Consider the following 19,654-nt stretch of genomic DNA (forward strand, 5'->3'; position numbering starts at 1 on the left):
GAACTGCACATTCCCATCTATTCATGCATCTCCATTTATCCCTGCTACAAATGGCTACAAGTCACGATTCTCAGCAAAATCATCGCCCACTCGTATTCGTTTAACTTTTGGGAGACAGGGTTAATTCACAAATACAACTGGTGCTCTTCTCCCTGCTTAAAAATTGATGAAAATAATATATGCATGTATATATAATGAATTGCCTATTTAGGTAAAAAAAAAATCAGACTGTGCTTAAGCACAGATTGCTAGCTTCTGCTGTCTCCTCCATCTCAACTACAATGCACAAACTTAAAAATTGTTCTAGTATTGCTAGATTTATCTCATTCTTATCTGTTTCTTTGAGATCTTATCCTGATTAATGGAATGTGATTACTCGGTACGTCTCTTATTATATTTTCACAAATTGACACTACTTGTACTTCCTAGGTCAAGCAGTTTGATGGCACATTAATTCTCCTGGTCTGAATTATATAAGCACTGCGCTTAAAAAGTGACGTGATCCAAGTTATTGATTGAATTAAATTTTCAACAGTGAATGAAATTGAGGGTTAAATGTGTAATTCAAGTCATTTTATCATAGACTATACGGGCGGATTCATGTTTCTCTACTTTATAAAAACAGTATTTGTAGTAAAAATATTACTTATAAATTTTGGACCAAATCTGTGCTTTGTGTAAACTACATGTAGAAAACTAAAGTAAAATTTAGACAAGTGTTTGATTTATTTTATTAAGTGTTGGATATTAGCAAAGATATGCACAGGGCTTTTATGAAAATTGAGATTGGTATTATTTAAGGAAAGTCAGTTGGGGAAGTTATCTCAAAATAATCGTTCAATTTAGAACGATCAAACATTACGAGAAAGTTGAACAAAGATCTAAAGCAACTATATATATGCCATATTGTACATTTATTTGCTGTATCAAAATTCACGTTTATTCGATGATTCTGTATGATAAATCTTTGCAAACTTAATAATTTATTAGTATGCAAGAGGTACATCCTTGTCCGAAACTTGAATGCTTACACATGTACTTATATCCAATGTTTATCTATGTACTTAAAAGTGAATTTACTGAATTCAGCCAACCGATGAAGCCCATTCACACATGTATTTTGCGTGAATTGATAGTCATACAACACAGTAGCTGATCATGAATGAATTACAATACAATTATTCACTAAAATACACACACAATCGTAATTTGCGAAAGTTCATTGAATTCTTCCATATTATGCCGTTATTGCAAATAAACCTCATATTTAACTTAGAGAAATTGCCAGTTTTATAATGAGCAGTATCAATAACTAAACATTATTGTTAGGTAGCATTTTTCTAGAGAGCACAGTTACATAACGATGAAGAACTGGACATATGAATATGCAACTGGTTTAATATCGCCAATAAAAGGTTTGTAATTGAACGACGACTATTGACTGTGAATCTGCACATTAGTGGCATGAGCAGGACCGCCCAATAATTAAAAATATATGAGTCTACATACATCATAACATTCTTGCGATTCATTACGAACAATTAAATGACAAATAAAATTCGCATCGAACCATCAAATCGTCAATAACCATTGAATTTAATGTCCCTGTTAAATTTTCCCTTCAATTCTTCCTCATCCATTTTTACTAATTAATGTTCGAGGAGGCCATAGGAAGATGACAGACAAGCTACGGCAGAAAAGTCTAGTGAAGCATTTTATTAGACAAGCGAGAAAGATAATCAAAAAGACTCATAAACCAACATTTGATTACCTTGTTGGGCAGAATGTGAGGCAATAACTAGATTTCTGCCTTTATGGGAACTCTGAGAGTCATCGAAATCTCCGTTATTATCCCCATCACTCCCTTCTTTTCGGCAGATAACTGATGCCGCCGCCGCCGAACTGCTCTCTGGATTGGTTTCTTTTGTCTCTGAGCAAACCAATGAAGAATTATGTTGACGGACTTGCAATTTTACAGAATTGAAATTTGTGGTAACTCCTTCGGGTCGACTCCACTCATCTGAAATTTTAAAATCCATGGGTTAGTCACATTTTCGAAATACTTCCGTTAGGCAATATTATTCTTCTCCATTTTGAAATATGTCTGTGAAGTATAGCATTAGATTGTGCATCGTCACAATTACAAGTGTCAATGGAGCCACCGTAGAAAACAGAACTCGGGTGAAAAGACAAAACTGATTTACTGATTTACAATAGTTTATTCATGTGTCGTGAATCATCAGATACATGGAGGTTATGCATTCATGGTCAATCTCGTGACGAAATTAATTTCTTATTTTATACGAAGAGTTTAATTTGTGACAATCGGTGACAATCCTCAGAATTTTTATGACTTTTCGATACGATACTTGATAATGATACGATCTGGCGAAAGCCATGCAGTCCATAGTATGGTCCTTATCCTAAGAAATAACTATAAATTTTACGTACAATCTTTGCTTCAGAACATTTTACGAAAGGAAATATTGGGCAAATATTATATTTCTATTGTCTTAAATTTTCCTTGATCCTATATTCTTCCGAAAATATATATTTTAATCTCTTAATTTACACGGTGTAAGGCCAACAATTGCATATGTATATATTGTGTATGATATTTATCATGCACATATTTTGCACATGTATTTATCATTTTTTATGAAAATTTACAACCGCCGAGTAGAAAGGAAGACGGAGGAAACCGGTAGCAAAAATGCGGTAGAAATTTTATCCTTTGTTCATCCACTCCGTCATTCAACCAACCAACCATCCATGTGTTGAATCCCTTGTTTGTCACTTCAACTTGAACATCAGTTAATGTAATTACTCATATTTTAATGTGGATTTTGATCCAATAAAGCTTGATTTATGATGATTGATGGACGACATATCAACTTGTGTTGTGGGCACTCATTCTTTTGAGTAACTGCACCTTATATTTATGCACTTACTCTTTGCTTCTGTCTAATGTGGACCATGATGGTAAAACTGTGATTACAACGGTCAAGTTCAACTCAAAGCTCTAAAATACGTGACGATGCAGAGTGGACTTGACTATCAAACGGGATTAGACCACAAAACTTAAAATGGATAAGACCACAAAGTTGACTTATCCATCCCACCACCCACATATAAGGATTTCCTCCTCAAATCCGTTGCCAATTCGTTCAATACCACTTCATCACAATAGCGCACTTTGTGTTATGTCATTATCAATAGACAATCCTTAAAGAAAAAGCAGATGATGCCAAGGCAAATTTCAGCACTGAATCATTTGTGATACCAAAAAGTAAATGATGACATGTAACAATTTGAAGTACGGGTGTTTGCGGATAATTCTTGAGAACTTTCCCAGAGGAAGGTTATTGATACCGATCTTTTCATATTGAAATGTAATGCTTGAAAATCTATCGATCGATCACTCAACCCAATCCTTTTCCAACACAGGGAATCTTTTATGCAAATTATTTTATGGAGTTGTGGGTAAGTTAAATGATAACCACAACATTCCACACGCTCTTGCCTGTCAACAGCCGCTAGTGTCGCCGTGGTGTATCAGATTTGACAAATAATGCAGTTTTCAACTTTTATGATTTTACTACGGCAAAAATGATTGAAAAAAAATTCCAGTAATCTTCGACTCGACTTTTTTTTACGTTAAATTGCCATTCACTTCATACCCCGACTAAGGGTGTGAGTTGCCAGTTCTTATTATTTCTTTATCCTTGTATTCTGTCCATATATCAAACGTTCATACAGTAGTTTATCCTTGTTCTTAAAAAACTGTTTTTCTTTAAATAAAATATAAATAAGGAATTAAGAAGCCATGGACGAAACATGATATGTCTATATTTCTATATCATAAAATTACTTTATTTAATTGCATGTCATTATTATCACACCACTTTTCAATTTTATATCTTACTTAATCCGTTCTCTCCAATAAGTTTTTCCAATAGGAAATAACGAGAAACCTTTCACAAGCCAGAGAATTACTCAAATCTATCCATAGCTATAATGAGTTAGAGAAGACATCTCATATGCAGCTTTAGTGCAGGATAGCAAAATTTCTTGTAATGCCCAAGTAATATTTACAAACATGCAAACACCATTTTTCCCATAAGAGAGACAGTTTGTTTGGCTTGGTTGAGATATCATTTGAGCGCAAGATAGCCATCGCAATCTCAGATGAGCATTGAAGAATCGTTTTTCTTATTGCACTGGGTAAACAATCATAATCCATTTCGGAACGATTATTATAACCCTGTAACCACCACCACTCAAAAGTTTTCGATTCTTTGTAGACTCAGGCAAACAAACGAAACGAGGCAACACATCATGCACACCAGAAGAAGAGGAAAAAAGGATAATTTATGGACAAAATGAATAGTTGCTAATGTACATGCACATGGACTAATCTGTAAACGTCAATAAGATATTCGTTCATTTTTTACAGCTCACGAGATGAGAAAGCTCTTACGGGCATCCGCCTACTTCTCATTACTTTTCTTCCGTCTTCAGCGGAATGTATATGCTAATTATCATTGTCAACATGAAGCTCATGAAATGTCAGAGCGAGGAGAGTAATCGCTCCCATTTTTCAATTATGCTTCGAGTATTTATTTTTCAAAGTTCAAAATAAATACTCGAAATTTGAGAACTCCTTTGGGCACCTTCCGTCACACAACTTTCTTCTCTCTCAACAAACGCATCCATTATCACACACGTCACAGACGACGATGACGACGACGACTAGACAAACTAAAACTGTAAGATGCGGATGTAAAATTTACCCAAGTGTTTTAATCCGTAATTTAAACCTGATTACTGAAAATCTGTGATAAAAAAAATATTTAGTTTACTTATTGAGTAATTGGTAAAAATCTTCCAATCATTATGGTACAAAAATGCTCTTGATATTCACCAAATTGCCTGCTCTGATAGGGAAATGAAACCAAGCATACACCAAATAAATATTTTCTGCATACGTTGTTCAGGTTAATTTACCCTCATCACAGTTATCACTCCCATTTGAAAATAATGCCACTATACAAATCCTACAATTTTATATAACCTTTCACGACGTATTTCTGCTTAGAAAACAAGATGTGGGGAACAATTCACAAATTAGAAATCCCATGGCTCAGAATTTGGGTGACAGGGCCTAACCTATGTAAGGTGACAACGACTTGAAACAAAGACACAATATCTGAACAGCTTATTCTTGGGCAGGAGAAATTGTTTACTTGGATAGTAAATAGTTCGTTGAATTCAGTAATTTTAAATTGCTGTCTTTTGGAATGGTTTGGCCAACACAATGCACAATGTTCCGTATTCACTGGTCTATATACTTATCTAAATGCATGAAAAGGTAAATAGGAATGCAACGAAATTGATGATGACATTGCAACTTCACAGATGTTGCATTACACCTCCAAAATCATTGTGCCCTCCAAACACAGTACAGTCGACAAAGTCAAGCAAAGTTGTATTGTCACTCGAAATTGTTTTATTTGCTGATAAAGGAGGAATGGAATTTTTAATTGAGCCAGCCCATTTCTTCCCTTTATTTCATTCTGTGCCTCTTTTTCCTTCTGAGCAAAATGCATGTAAATTAGTCTCGGCCCAAACTGAATTGCACTGAAAGGTAATTAAAACTTGCAAAGTGAAGAGGACTTATTTGGAATTGAAAAAGTTGAATTGAGACGCCCCCGTGAGTTGCACAAAACAGACAGTTTGCTGGAAGGGTACTGAGATAGAAAAATAGACAGTAATCGATTAAATGGAAGCATCCTACATACTCGTTGAATCAAATTGTCGTTATCAGCTCGTTGAACTTGCAACATTCTGTCAAACTCAGAAATAAACAGTCTATTTTCTCTTATTCAAGGCATCTTCAAGAAACTGGCTGATTTGGACATAATCATTTTTATCATTACTGAAAAGCAAGACAAATTATTGAAACGTTACCTAACATAAATTTGTACACCGAGTACACCACAATTACCGTTATCTATCATGTTTACGAATATTAGTAAATATTGAAATATGGATACTATTCCATGAAATACATGTATATAGAAGTTGAATTCATTTCATCAACTTCTAGATTAAAACTGTGTATTACTTGATTAAAGCTTGGATTGACTTAAAGCTGGATAGTCGCTGAAAGATACAAAATAAATGATTTTTCCACAAATAAAGGATTCCATCTGCCTGTCTCGAGTTGTTTCATTCTCGATGCGTCACTTATGACTAAATCTCAGAGCGACATTATACAAAATTAATTCACCTTTTGGTGGCCTTGGTGGTGCAATGGGTAGCATGAATAGAAATTGCTTTTATCAACATCAAGTACAAATTGTATCAGTTTATGAGTTTTGCTAACAATGCTTCTGGTACATTTGCTTAAAAATTAAAAAAAAGTCATACAAAAAGGCCCACATGTACTAAAAAAACATGTGCCTTTACAGATAGTGCACTATTGTAATAAATGACAAATTTAAAATGTTTATGTAAAAATTGATTCCCTTAATGTGGGGTTGTTTGTAAATAAATATTTGAATATATGTATAAGCATCGGAGTGGAGAATTGCATTTCCTCCCCCTGAAAATGTTTGTGAATGAGAACGAAATTCCAAGCAGTTAAAAACCACCCAATAAACGCAGTCTTGCTTTGTAAGTTAGATTTATTTATGTAGACGACGACTCAACAGAATTTGCAAAGCGCAAGTCACTTGTTCCATCTTTAAAGCGGAATTTCACATGCCTTTTGCATCCTTTTGATTCAATTTCACTTCGCAAAGCAATAAAACATTTTTATCGCGGTGTTATTCTGGTGGTAAATTTACCTCCCCTCCGTCTCCTCCTCCTATTATTATTTACAAGCAAAAGCTTAAATCGTAAAAGGTTTTCCTGCGTTGTCATTTTTCCAGGCTCGTTTCTCATCCTGCTTAAATGCAAATTTTCTGAGTGTATACACATGAGACAACAGCCAACACAATCTTGGCAAAAAAATCTTAGTTCAGGTTCAAGTAATTGTTCGCGTACCTCACTTGCACATTCCTCAAAAACTTAAGAGACTGCCCTAATATTTTTATTTTTCAAACCACCAATTGTGCTTGTGGACAAACAAAGAATAGGAAAAGAAGAGCAAAAGTACACACTATTTGTCAAAGCAAAAAACCGACTAAATTATTTCGACATGTAACAATCCCATTGTTTGCTAAATATTATATTACAGAACATCAAAATTTTAAGTATATGCAAATCTTGAGGAATATTTTTATGACACCCAAAAACTAGGTGTTCCCTGTTCCCTGTGAGATATTTTTTGCATTTTAATTCGTAAAGGGAAGTCTTCCGACCATGACTTTTACATGCTTGGAATTTTAGACCATGTTTAATACCTTTCGTCCAGCACAAACCCAAGTTAGTCACAAACACGATGATGCACAAGCACGTTCATGCAAAATTATCATGAGTCATTTCCACTTCGTGTGACTGGATGACGAATTTGAAGAACTATAAAACAAATCTTACCAATTTTCACTATTGTCGGGGAGGCTGGGTCTCGCTTGTTTGACGCGATGTTCTTTCTCACTGCAATAAAAATTGAACCTAAAAGTATTAGATCTGCAATGCGTAAAAATCTGAATTTGAACCTAGGCGTGTATTACTTAGCAAATAGATTATAAAATTGACAAATCTGACTATTAATCTGAAAATATGTAATACACAACAACGTAATTTTAATCTAGAATTATTCACAAAAATTATGATTCAAAGTGACTACACACAAATTGATTTGATATTTTAAGGGTATCAGAGGGAAGCATTAAGTGTTTTGACCTTTTGAATTACCTTTTGCTCTTGGCGGAGAAGTAGGCTCAGTTTTCTGGTTTTCCTTGACCCTTTTTTCGAGCACTGTAAGAAACAAATAGTGGAAACGTTTGAGTGGTAAGTAATTAAAATTTTCGAAATTATTTATGTATGTATAGAGTAATCCTTATATAATTTGACACAGTTTGACTCACACATGAAGGCATTATTCTAACTCCTGTTTCAAGGTCTCTGCACTTGGGGGGTTGCTTTGGAGATGAATTCGAAGCTACAACAGGTTGTGTCAGTTTATTCAATTTTCAAAAAAAAATAAAAAATCCGGAGTTGGAGAATTCGCAAAATTTACCCTATGTTTTTAATTTGTAACTATTGACAACGTAAAAATATAGAGGGTAAATTTTGCGAATTCTCCAACTCCGGATTTTTTATTTTTTTTGAAAATCGAATAAACTGACACAACCTGTTGTAGCTTCGAATTCATCTCCAAAGCAACCCCCCAAGTGCAGAGACCTTGCTCCTGTTTATATCCAGAAATAACCCTTCAAAATGTTGCGTTATTCAGGCAGCATAGACGGACTTACAGACGGTTCGCATAAAATAGCTGCCGCTACTTACTACCCGTATTGTAAATCTATCATGTATGCAGAACTTAAAATACCTCAACATATGAAACTCATAAACTCTCAACCCTTTAGTAAACCATATTCACCTCATAATTTCACTTTAGCCATTAGTTTTATTGTTAGTGCAAAAAGATGAGTAATTAGTGATGCATACTGCAGTCACCTCTATTTAAGGTACATCATGATCTCATACGCATCATGTTTATGTAAATATGTACATTCAGGAAGAAGCCCTAATTGTCCTTGACTGTGGACCACCTTGATATACACAAACTTTCCCTCGAGTGCATTTTGCTCCTATGCAAATGACGTTGAACGTTATCGACCTTACTGATCAGCGCAACGGTTCACGCCAATCGAACACTGGATGCAAAATTTATGTGGGAGTACCAAGTACATACTCCAATTAATCAATGGCTCTTCTCGATCGACCTCAAATATCGCGTAGCTGCTGTTGCTCAATTGATCTGACAACCGGAATTATAAAGACATCCACTAATACTTGCACTTGTTTCATCAAACACGCTTCATTACAGCTGCATAATCTTACGACTTTGAGATTAAAATTTGGGTTGGTCTGCTAGGACTTCCATGATGATTGTAAGCCACATTCAAATCATAACTAAGATGCAAACTTGCTCCCTCCTTCTCCTTTTGTGGTTAATGTCATCCGCTATTAAGCATACGGAAATATTCATTGATCTTAAGGACGAAAAATGCCAGTTCAGACAGAGCCTATGTACTAAAGGCCAAATTATGAACAAAATGCGTAAAAAAACTATATACTCGAAATATCAATTAATATGAACAAATATTCAATATGGAAATAAAATATAAATCGTTAGGTAGATAAAATACTCTGAATTTTTTCAGTCATTTGATCCGAATAACAGCTACCAGCTAGCACACAAATTTGCTAACCGCAACACGAACGCAAGTACATCTGTATGTACGTACACATACATTGGTACACGTGTACGATGCCAAGATCGACACCGCATAAAAAATGATTTACTACATGAATATGAACCGATTGAATTAATCGGAAACTCGTATGACAAAAACTTAATCAATAAGAAAACCCACGTGTCCATTGTCAGTAGAAAAAATAGTCAAGGAAGAAACTTGTATTACAGCATTTATACACAAGTAGACTATCCTACACCATCGTTATACATGTGCAGCTCCAATTCTAGCTAAATATTCAACATAGGATTACGCATTACAAGTGATTTGAAATTTGAATATGAATAGGAGCGAAGGGGCAAGGCTGCTGGCTGGAGTGGGTCGAAATAAGCTGTCCATCATTTAAAACCATCAAATCAAAAGATGAAGATGGTCGAGTTTGCCTTGGATTTCCTTGCCACGATGCACGATGGAGATCTCAAATGCATGATTATAATTTATTATTAAATAAATTCCTACCCAGTTTGCAATCCGAACACAGCAAAGATTAAAACTCATTTAAGGCAGACTGACAATCAAACAAGGCGATAAGATCGATGTTATTGGGAACAAATCTTAAATTATTCCGAGTTGAAACCAAAGAGTGTTCATTTAAGACTCGCCTGCACAATAACGTACTTTTTATTATAAGAGTCACCTATTACGAGTTACTTAAAATTTACATATGTATTTACACTACTTGACGATTTGATCTCAATTCTGAAGTGCATCTGGTGCTGTGTTGTTATAGACAACTTCCAGCACTTATGATAGCTGTTCGAGAACTCGATTTGCAGCCCAAGAATGTATTAATCTGGGCAGCCAGTAGGCCATGCACCACATATTATAATAATAATGAGCATGCAAGCAAAAGTGCGAGTGATACAAGAGTCGGACTGGTTTGAATCCGACGAGTGGCCAAAGGAATAAAAAATTAAATCCGTTTTATAAAGAAGGAAATGACAAGAAGAGAAGTACAGATAAATGACACGATTTAATTTTCTGAAGGGCAGGCTTGTCGGATCCTTTGACTCGATTTCAAAGGTGGGGATTCGTGTCTCCATTTGAAAATGTTAAAATGCACTCGCAAGTGCGTTAATAAAGACAAATCTGACAACATTTTAAACAATTCGTAAGCATAAATGGAGATAATGAAAAGCAAATCAAGATTATACATGATTTTTTCTCCTTATTGAAAGAATTGTCGCTTACAGATTTTTGATAACATGTATGCAATGCACTTTAAAGAAGCCTAATCTTTCAACAAATGTACGTGTGCTTCTTATTTTTGGCCGGGACTTTATCTTAACTAAGACTTTGTACTTTGCTTGTCATGAATAAATATTTTTGAGATCTTCCAAATACAAATATGGCCAAAATATTGTTGTCTCTATGTTGGAATTGACCGTTAATTGGAGCTGAGCCGCTACATTTGCACATATACATACTTTCCTTAAACATGCATTTACAGCATTGTGACAGTATGATGCATAGCACATTTTTGGTCGAAATAATTTGGCCTGCATATTTTATCTCATCTTGCACAATGACTTTGTGAAATGAATGTTACGGAACCACTTGGACTGGAATTTACTGAACTTAATAATCATAATAACTCATTATTCGACGAGGAAAATGCACCATAGCACGATTTCGGTTTGTGAGTCCCTAGCCTTCTTGCTTCACTTTCCCATAAAACTCATCTGTCATGGTCCCGGTGGTCTCCGCCTTGTCAGAATATTTTACTAAATCTCAAATCTGATGACAACTTACAACAAAACTTGAAGCAGTTTGACCAACCAAAGAAGGGAAATTATGGTGTGTATCTCACAAGTCAACGGCCGTTCATTTTATTCCATCAGGAATTTGCTGACTACTTCCACTAAACTGCGAAATGCGTATACGGCTGGCTAAGTTCCTTCGGCTTGACGTGTTCATCCTCAAAAAACTCCAAGTTTCCATCACTTGCCAGTTCATGCACTCAATTCCAAAACTCATACAAACCTCGAGATTGTGGTTTAACATTAAAAGTAAAGTATTTAATTCCACCTCTTCAATCCCGTGATTCATTTGATGTGCTAAAAATACTGTTAAATGTTGTCGGACCAAGTCAATTGCTTGTTCTGGGGTTTCACACACACACACAAACAACCGATTCTTTTAAGCATATTATACTTCTGATCTGCCATAGAAGAAGAATAATAAGGTTATGCTGACCACATCACACGCATCACTCGCCCACTTCCCACACGAATATTTCAAACCATCTAATTTATGCAGACTCGGAAAATTCCTCAAGAGGTCAATTCTACAAGGTATTGTACAAAAATGGACAAAAAAGTTATACCTACAATTAGTTCATTAACGCAAAATAAAATCAAGTTTGATTAAGAACTTGACACTTTGAAACTTTTTTTTAGTCCGTATTACTTACGCACGCACTAAAAGTAATTAGTCAAAGCTGACTCTACTACTGGAGACTATCAGTAAGAAAATATGAAAATATCTACTTACGTATTTACTAAAACGAGGTGCAGTTTATGCACCAACTTTAATATGTAATACATGAAGCATAAAAAAGTTGAAATATCTAGATTGTAGATTAAAGCAACAATTACAAAGCAGGCTTGATTTTTTTAATGTGAGATGTTTAAACTTTTTTTCTCTAAATCTTCTCCAATTTCTGATGATTTGATAAGTATACAAAAGCCATATTAAGAACAACCTCGTTGGACAGCACACGAGTGAGTAGGAAAGAATTATCTTAACGACAAAGTTTGAATTGTATGCACACACATACGCATTATTATGCATTACTGGTGAAACTAAACAAAATACAATCGTGTCTCCAAAACGCATTCATCCCGAGAGTCAAAGTCCAAAGATGCATTTGAAACTTTTTGAAGCAGGAGACAAGTGTCCAGACTGGTTTCCAAGCAGTACGTATGTACACAACAACGACTTTCCTTAATCAATCCGGTCTCGCTCGAATACTTGTTTCTGTTGAAAATCGTAAAACACAGACAGATTTTGACCACAAACCGAGATAAAATGCCTTCCTGGTGAAATGTGTTTCTGAGTAGAGCTCCAATGGCATAACACGGTTTTACGGTTTTGTGCCATCCTTTCTGCTGTCATCTCCACTTTCAAGCCAATGTCCATTGTCAAGTTGGTCTGCCCTGTTGGTAGCTTACCGATCAGATTCTCTGTGTTTTAAATTATAATGGAGAGTGAACTTGGTAATAAAAGTTTGGAGATACGAAATCAGAGTGCATTTGAGAGCCTTAATCTTGGTTAATTTCCTATTTGGACCTTCCTCAGGTTGTTTAACAGAAAAATGAACAATGCGCAATTGTTTAGACTTTGGTGGACAGAAAATTTAAACTCTGAGCTTAATACAGATTCAATTTTTAAACATTTATGCATATATGAACATATACACATTCATACATTTGTATATAGAATGCTCATATGTTTGTATGAAAATAAGCAATCTGGATTCTATAATATTTGTAATTTGGTTTGCATGTATTTGGTTTGTAATGAGGTTGTCAAGCAATAATGAGGAAAATGTGTATACATCGTATCATCCCGTTAATTACGTTAAGCTACTCCTGAACAAAAAGAAGACGATTACGGTACAATATAGCCCACTCACTACTACATTTGTTGAAATGACGGAAAGTAATTAACGTAAAAAATAATTAAGGATTGTCAGCTAAAAGTCAAGACCATGGCAAAATTGCGAAATGGCTATCAAACGGTTTAAGACTAAACTGCCAATAATGACAAACTTGTTTTAATCGTAAGGGTTGTACCACGACCGGATTATTTTTGACATTCATACAATCACATCCAATCCGCTCTTCTGGATTGATTATCGAGTAATAATGTGAACAATTTGCTTACATTGATTAGAAAATCCATCCCATCCCATTAACCAAATGAATCTCATCTCATTTCTGATACATTCAATACTTCAAACGTGTATTACTTTCCATGTCGATAACTACGTACGCATACACGTTCGTTTCACCACGAATCTGACTGCACTTGCCAATTCGTTAATTGAATTTTTTTCATGGCGTTTTCAGAAATTATCTACCAAATACAAAAGTTCAGAATTCGCCCGTACGGCGTATGTATGTATAATACATAGAATGATTGAGCTTTTTCTCGTAAATACCAATGAGTGAACATAATAACGGCATGTACCCACACAGGATTTCTGTATTCAGGAAATAAGGAAAGTGTAGAAATTCCTTCCGTGACTTTCGTTATCATTGGTGTTAGATATCAAACTCTTTGGCAAACATCATGTAAAACACATATATCGCATAACCTGGCAGATGTGGTGGTGAGTGCAATTGAACAAAGTGGGAGTTCCTAAATGTCTGAACCTTAATGCGTGGGCAACTCAACAAAATTCTTGATTAGCATGAAATTCAAGATTTAATTTCCAACTTCCTCCCTCTGTTATTTGAAATCTGGTAACATTTCATTAGCAAAGAATTTGTGGTTCCGTAGAAGAAGAGCTGAGATGTAGATGAGCTTTGGTAGTTAGTTATACACAATAAATTAGTTAATTATGGTAAACGAAAGAAAAAAACGGTGCTCACCAAAACTCTTTCGACATTAATGATTACTGTAAAGGAAATGAAACTTGATTCTGCATGGTGGTGATGTGATATTGTTTTGCTTCGAACCCTTCCAGGTTATTAGCACATAAAATCTCATCCTCAGTCAGTTTAGCTCGTGTCTATTTGCTCGTCCAATACCTGCCAAATTGCATACCTATTCGTATTATTATGTCCAACCCCACTGATCTAGTTACGACTGCGATAAAATTCCTGATTCAAGTGTCATGCGTAAGGATGCGGCCCTGATATCAGGTACATTCGTATTCAGGTTGCTACAACAAACTGTGAACTGAACTTCAACTTGAAGTTTATGCCCAAGGGTATTTTTGTAATTCTAGCATGTAATCAGCGGAGTTGTGCACCATGCACGTTTACTGGCAACAGTTATTTAACTAAATAATAATTGTTGCTCAGTCAAATGAGTTTTGTTTGATTGGTAAGCTTTATTGAAGGTGGGACTCATGTAACGACCCTTAATTTCTATGTTACAGAAGCTACCAATCAGTAAAACCGGTAGCCAAATTTAGGAAGATTGGTGGTTACTCCATTTCTTTAACACGCATTAATATTCAAAACAGATGCACTGGATTGGTGGTCGTTGTTTGGATTTCCAGCCATCCGTCACATTCTTGGCTTTTATCATGAAATGAAGAGTCGAGAGAATGTAATAAACATGTATATGCGCATGCGTTGAAGACCAATAGCATACAAACAAAAATCCTCCAGAACTCAGCCTCTTCAACTTGAATTATGTAAACCAAGCAAGGAATGAAGTATAAAAATAATTACACAGTAAACTCAATCGCTCTTCTTGTGCTGTTGAAGAACGGAAACAGCTACACTGTAGGTGAATCCGATTGTAAATTGAGTTTCGTCTGAGAAGGATGAACCCCACATTTAGAATTCCGTGGGGTGGGTAGCCGTAGTCAAACAAACCTTAATTTTGTTTGAAAGCTTTTCCCTTCACATTAACCATCCCATTGGAAGTCAAAGCCCGATAAGAAATTATGACTGCATCTTTTATGATAATGTGTGATGGTGCACAGTAGTGTGTGTAATATCTACGTACGTATGTTGTTATTCAACATTGTGCACTTTCGTTTCAGGCACATCTCATCCTCAATGCAGACGTCCTGCCAAGTGTCTGCTGCCAACTCTGTGTTTTAGATGTGTACTTCTTCAGATCAAATCGGATTGCCCAATTCCCAATCACATCGATGGAGCCTTGTTGTTTCTGGGGTTTCGTAACTAGAAGGCCTTGAAAAGTTTTTGAAAGAAAGAGAAAAGATTGAATAAATAAAAGCGTGGACTTTACACCCATCAACATGCGTGTTAAGACACGTCCAATTTTACATGTAAACAAAGCCACCTACGGCTGCGGCTGTGGAGAGGGCGATGACAATAAATCTCTTGGAATCAACAAGAGAGAATTGTTTACAGATACAATTTTGACGAAGGTGCAGTGTCATTTCCGATACTTTCAGTGCATCATTCATCAATATAAAAGTTTTCGTTATGAACCTGATTTATGTTTGCATGTAACCACCCTCTGCACTTTCAGTTTTCTTAGATTAAAATTAACAAAGGTATATCAGTTGAGTAAATCAGTTTCCATTATTACATTCATGTAATAAAGTGACTGCTCTCTCTGATATCATTTCAATAATTTTCAGCGTGAGGCCAGCACATACATTTGAAAAATATAGATCTACTTCTAGCTGTCAATTCACAAACTTCTGAGGTCAAAGATCAAGATAATAAACCTCCCCATTCCGGACATAAAATGTGCATTAAACTCCCCCAAGTTCAATTAAGCCATCAACGATTGAACCTTCAGGTTGACACTCACATTAAGAACCGTCCAAGTAAACTATAAACAATGAGAGTCAAATATGCGTGTATTTTGTAAACAAGTGTAATAAACTGGTTCAATTTACTCGTCCATAATGACTGATCAATGGACATGGAAGGAAGCAATACAAATGACAACGAATAAAATGTACATTATCAAAACTTGTATGAAGTTAACATTATCGCCTCTTAATCTCCCTCGAGTTATTGGTTCACAAATTTTTAATATGACTACGTAGAACATTATTCGACATCAGAAACTTTTTGTGTTACCCCTTTCAGCAAATTAGTAGAACCACACAAGTAATGTCACATGTTTGCCCATCATTATTATATATTTCATATAATGTACTTCATACACCGTTTGACTTATGCATATACTAATGATGGAATCGAGTAGAAATTTATAGAGAATAGGAAAACACACAAGTACATAAAAATTTTAAACCTAAATTACCAACGGAAGATGGTAAAAAGTAGAAGTGAATACAGAGCAATCAAGGACAAGTAAAACCAAAGCTAATTTCTTTTCGCGTAGAGCAGGTAAACACATGATTTCAAATGTGTCAGTCAGGCATGAATCCGTCATAATCTCATCATTTATTTACTGCTCTGACATGGTCGACGTAATGTGCCACACAATTCAAAGGATGAATCTGTGACAGAGGTAAGGAGGATAGTTCACTAAACCGGAGTAAACAATGATTGTGCCAATCACTATGCGGTTGTCTATACCCCAGACTCAACACTACTTTCTTCTTTTGAAAAATTTCTCTGCCATTCTCGTCTGCGGTATTATTTTCACAATGGCTTACGATCATTCCTGTGTGGTGTCAGAGGGGGATTAAGGTGCCAGCCTTTTGCATAATATGACCGGAACTTACTTTCAGTTATTCATTAGCAGCAAATCAGTGCTCATATGTATACAAGCCAATACTCAATAATACCTTACATATTTGTACATAGTATCTCTCTGTGCATCTTTATCTTCATATATCAATTCAGAGAATGTTGTGTCATGATCATTAACAATATCTCCAATATTACTAATTTGGCACTTACTCAGAACAACAAGAATAATATATGGAAAACAATTATGTAGTTGGCTTGAACTCGATATTGGAAGGTTTGACAGCAATTTTATCATAAAAGCGATGATATGAAACAAAATTTAGCACATCATTGTAACAAAACTGCTTATTGTTGAACACTGGCACTTTTCGTTCCTAGCGTTTCGTTGTAGCAATGATAACAAGAATTTTATATAAATTACCGTAAAATATTTCTTAGCTGCACCAAAGTACATGTGCAGTGTGCATGTCCATTCCGCACACTTTTTTCTTACCATCACTTCATTCGTGTTGTACACATGTACGCGATGATGATGAGTTGGAAGGGTAATGAATTGACAAAAAATTCCAAATACCATTTTTCATTTATTATTTGATTAACATGTAAAGCCATAGAATAGAAGTAACACGACTTAACAATCCGCGGAAACATACTACTAAAAAATTTAGGCATCTTCGTTTCACCCATAACTCAAAATCCTACCAACAGAAGTAAAATTAGAACCAGGAAACTTTCAGGTTATTGACCAAAACTATAAACATTTTGCGGAAATGCAGAGCACTAGCAAAATACTTTCAAATCCAGCATACTCAGCAGCAAATTAATCAACATAGATAAAACCAGAACACCAGAAACTCAAAATCAAAAATTTCAATAATGACTCAACAAGTTTGAAATAGGTTGCACATCAGGATTCATAACTATGTCCGTTAACAACAAAGTCTTCAAAAGTGTGCAGTTGTGGAATAAAAATAGCATGTTTGTGTTAACTGCTTCCCATTATGCAAATCCCACGCCGCGTGTTCTAGTGGACCTTAACTTAACAAACACGAGGGAATTATTGTAAGTAGTGTAGTGCAGTCAACAAAAGAGTTTGTTCATTTGTCGTACTATCAATTCCGTTGTGAATCTGCTGTGGCTGAATAGAAAACCGTGACTCGAGCTTAATTGTAAAATCCAGTCTAATTAAAAACCTCGTGATACATTGCATTTCTGCATAACGGGAGTTGGGCTTTCCACCATCTCACTTGTACACAAAGCGAACACAATTATGCAACTGATTGCTAGTAATTAAAAATTTTGACGAAAACATATTTTTCAACCTGGATTATGTTTAACAATGAAAATGTGAATTGCAATGGTGAGAAGACTATTGAATAATACAACCCAATTTGTGACATACTTTTGCATCTCTTATTCATCTGCTCATCATTATCTCTCAGAGTTTCAGAATTTCTTATTCAATCTCAATCTCTGCCAGCTCAGTTTTTGTATTGGCTACGTTCATATGTATTGATCAAGTAAGAACTAATTTTTAAAAAAACTTCCACGACGTACGGATGTCCAATTCAAAATTGAGATACACATGTAATAAGTAAGTTAACGGAATTGCCAAATTAAACTCAAAGTACTGTACACGTCAAATAAAAATTCTCGGATGAAGACCGATGGAATTCTCGGTTGAAGTAAATATATGATTTATTTATTAAATAATAATTTTTTTCAGCCTTGACTTAAATCTGGCAAGCATTGTCGATGTTTCATAAAATCATAATTTATATGTACTCGTGCCAGTGACAAGCTTATGCAGCTGAGCCAACGACTTGAGGATTTATTTATGTACGACTACTAAATGAAATTATCAATAGAGCTACAAATTTTCGCGTCATTGAGCTGATTGGTTTTCGTCTGATTTGATCTTGATAGCAAAATGAGTATTTTGGTGGGCATCGTAAGCATTGATAATACCTGATGGCAATCCATCTCGATTGTTGTGTTATTAGAATTCGTGAATAAATTAATTTTAATTCGTCCCAGGTAATTACGTATTAATGATTCTCGTTCAAGTTTACACAGCGAGATCCCTTACCGCACAATGAGTAGAATAAGTACATATTCTGCTTCTGCTACTTTGCAGAGTGCATGAACATATATGCATGCACTTGCAATAAATAACCTTCATAGCTGATCATAATGAAGAGTTAATTAATTTGTGAACTTTCGTTATCCTGACTTTTATTTTCGTGCTATTGACTTGCACGCACTAGACATTTTGCAATTTAATTTACAAAGTTTACATATTTGTCTTGGTTAGAATCCATGCAACCCTTATCACAATTGAAATGTACATAAAACTAATTTTTCTAAACCGACAACATGATATTATTACACATTAAGCTAATTTTTGAACTATATATGCATCTGTTTATATCTATGACACTCATTGGTCCTTCATTTTTTAACTGTCATGGAGTAAGAACAGCAATATTTAACTGGCAGTTGATATTGTAACAAGTGGCTGAAGTAAAAGAAACTATCAGCATGAAAGTTTCACGTATTTACTAGAAAATCAAGGCTTCATTGTTTGATTAGCATTATGCGCAGGCCAGCTTGTGATGATCTTTGGCATTCGTCCGTTCAAGATTGACATCTTGAACCTTAATGTGTTAAGTTGTGTAAATCTATCTAAATGTTTTCATAAAATATATGCACTGTGACCATGAGAAGGTTGCACTTATAATGATTATCGTTTCCGATCAAAACAATAAAAGAAACCGGAATAAATAAATGCAGACATGTGAACTGATAAGCAAAAGTTGAGTGAAATGTCAAATCAAATCAAGTCAAATCAGCGGTTCATGATTCAACTAATTTTTTCTCTTGTCAGTCATCAAATTTACA

General features: G+C 35.1%; 1 protein-coding gene across 2 annotated transcripts in view; it reads right to left on the bottom strand.

The window, feature by feature from the left end:
- LOC110843175 (bromodomain-containing protein DDB_G0270170) overlaps nt 1-19,654 on the bottom strand; it is an 85,842-nt gene that overhangs the window by 43,298 nt on the left and 22,890 nt on the right. For both annotated transcript variants that reach the window (XM_035846169.1, XM_035846168.1), the window contains exons 7-9: nt 7,864-7,926; nt 7,543-7,602; nt 1,772-2,020 (exon numbers count right to left, since the gene is read on the bottom strand). In XM_035846169.1, coding sequence (XP_035702062.1) covers nt 1,772-2,020; nt 7,543-7,602; nt 7,864-7,926 — 372 coding nt within the window. The remainder of the gene's footprint in view (nt 1-1,771; nt 2,021-7,542; nt 7,603-7,863; nt 7,927-19,654) is intronic.

Source organism: Folsomia candida, unplaced genomic scaffold, assembly GCF_002217175.1.
Source record: "Folsomia candida strain VU population unplaced genomic scaffold, ASM221717v1 Fcan01_Sc001, whole genome shotgun sequence".
Lineage (NCBI taxonomy): Eukaryota > Metazoa > Arthropoda > Collembola > Entomobryomorpha > Isotomidae > Folsomia > Folsomia candida.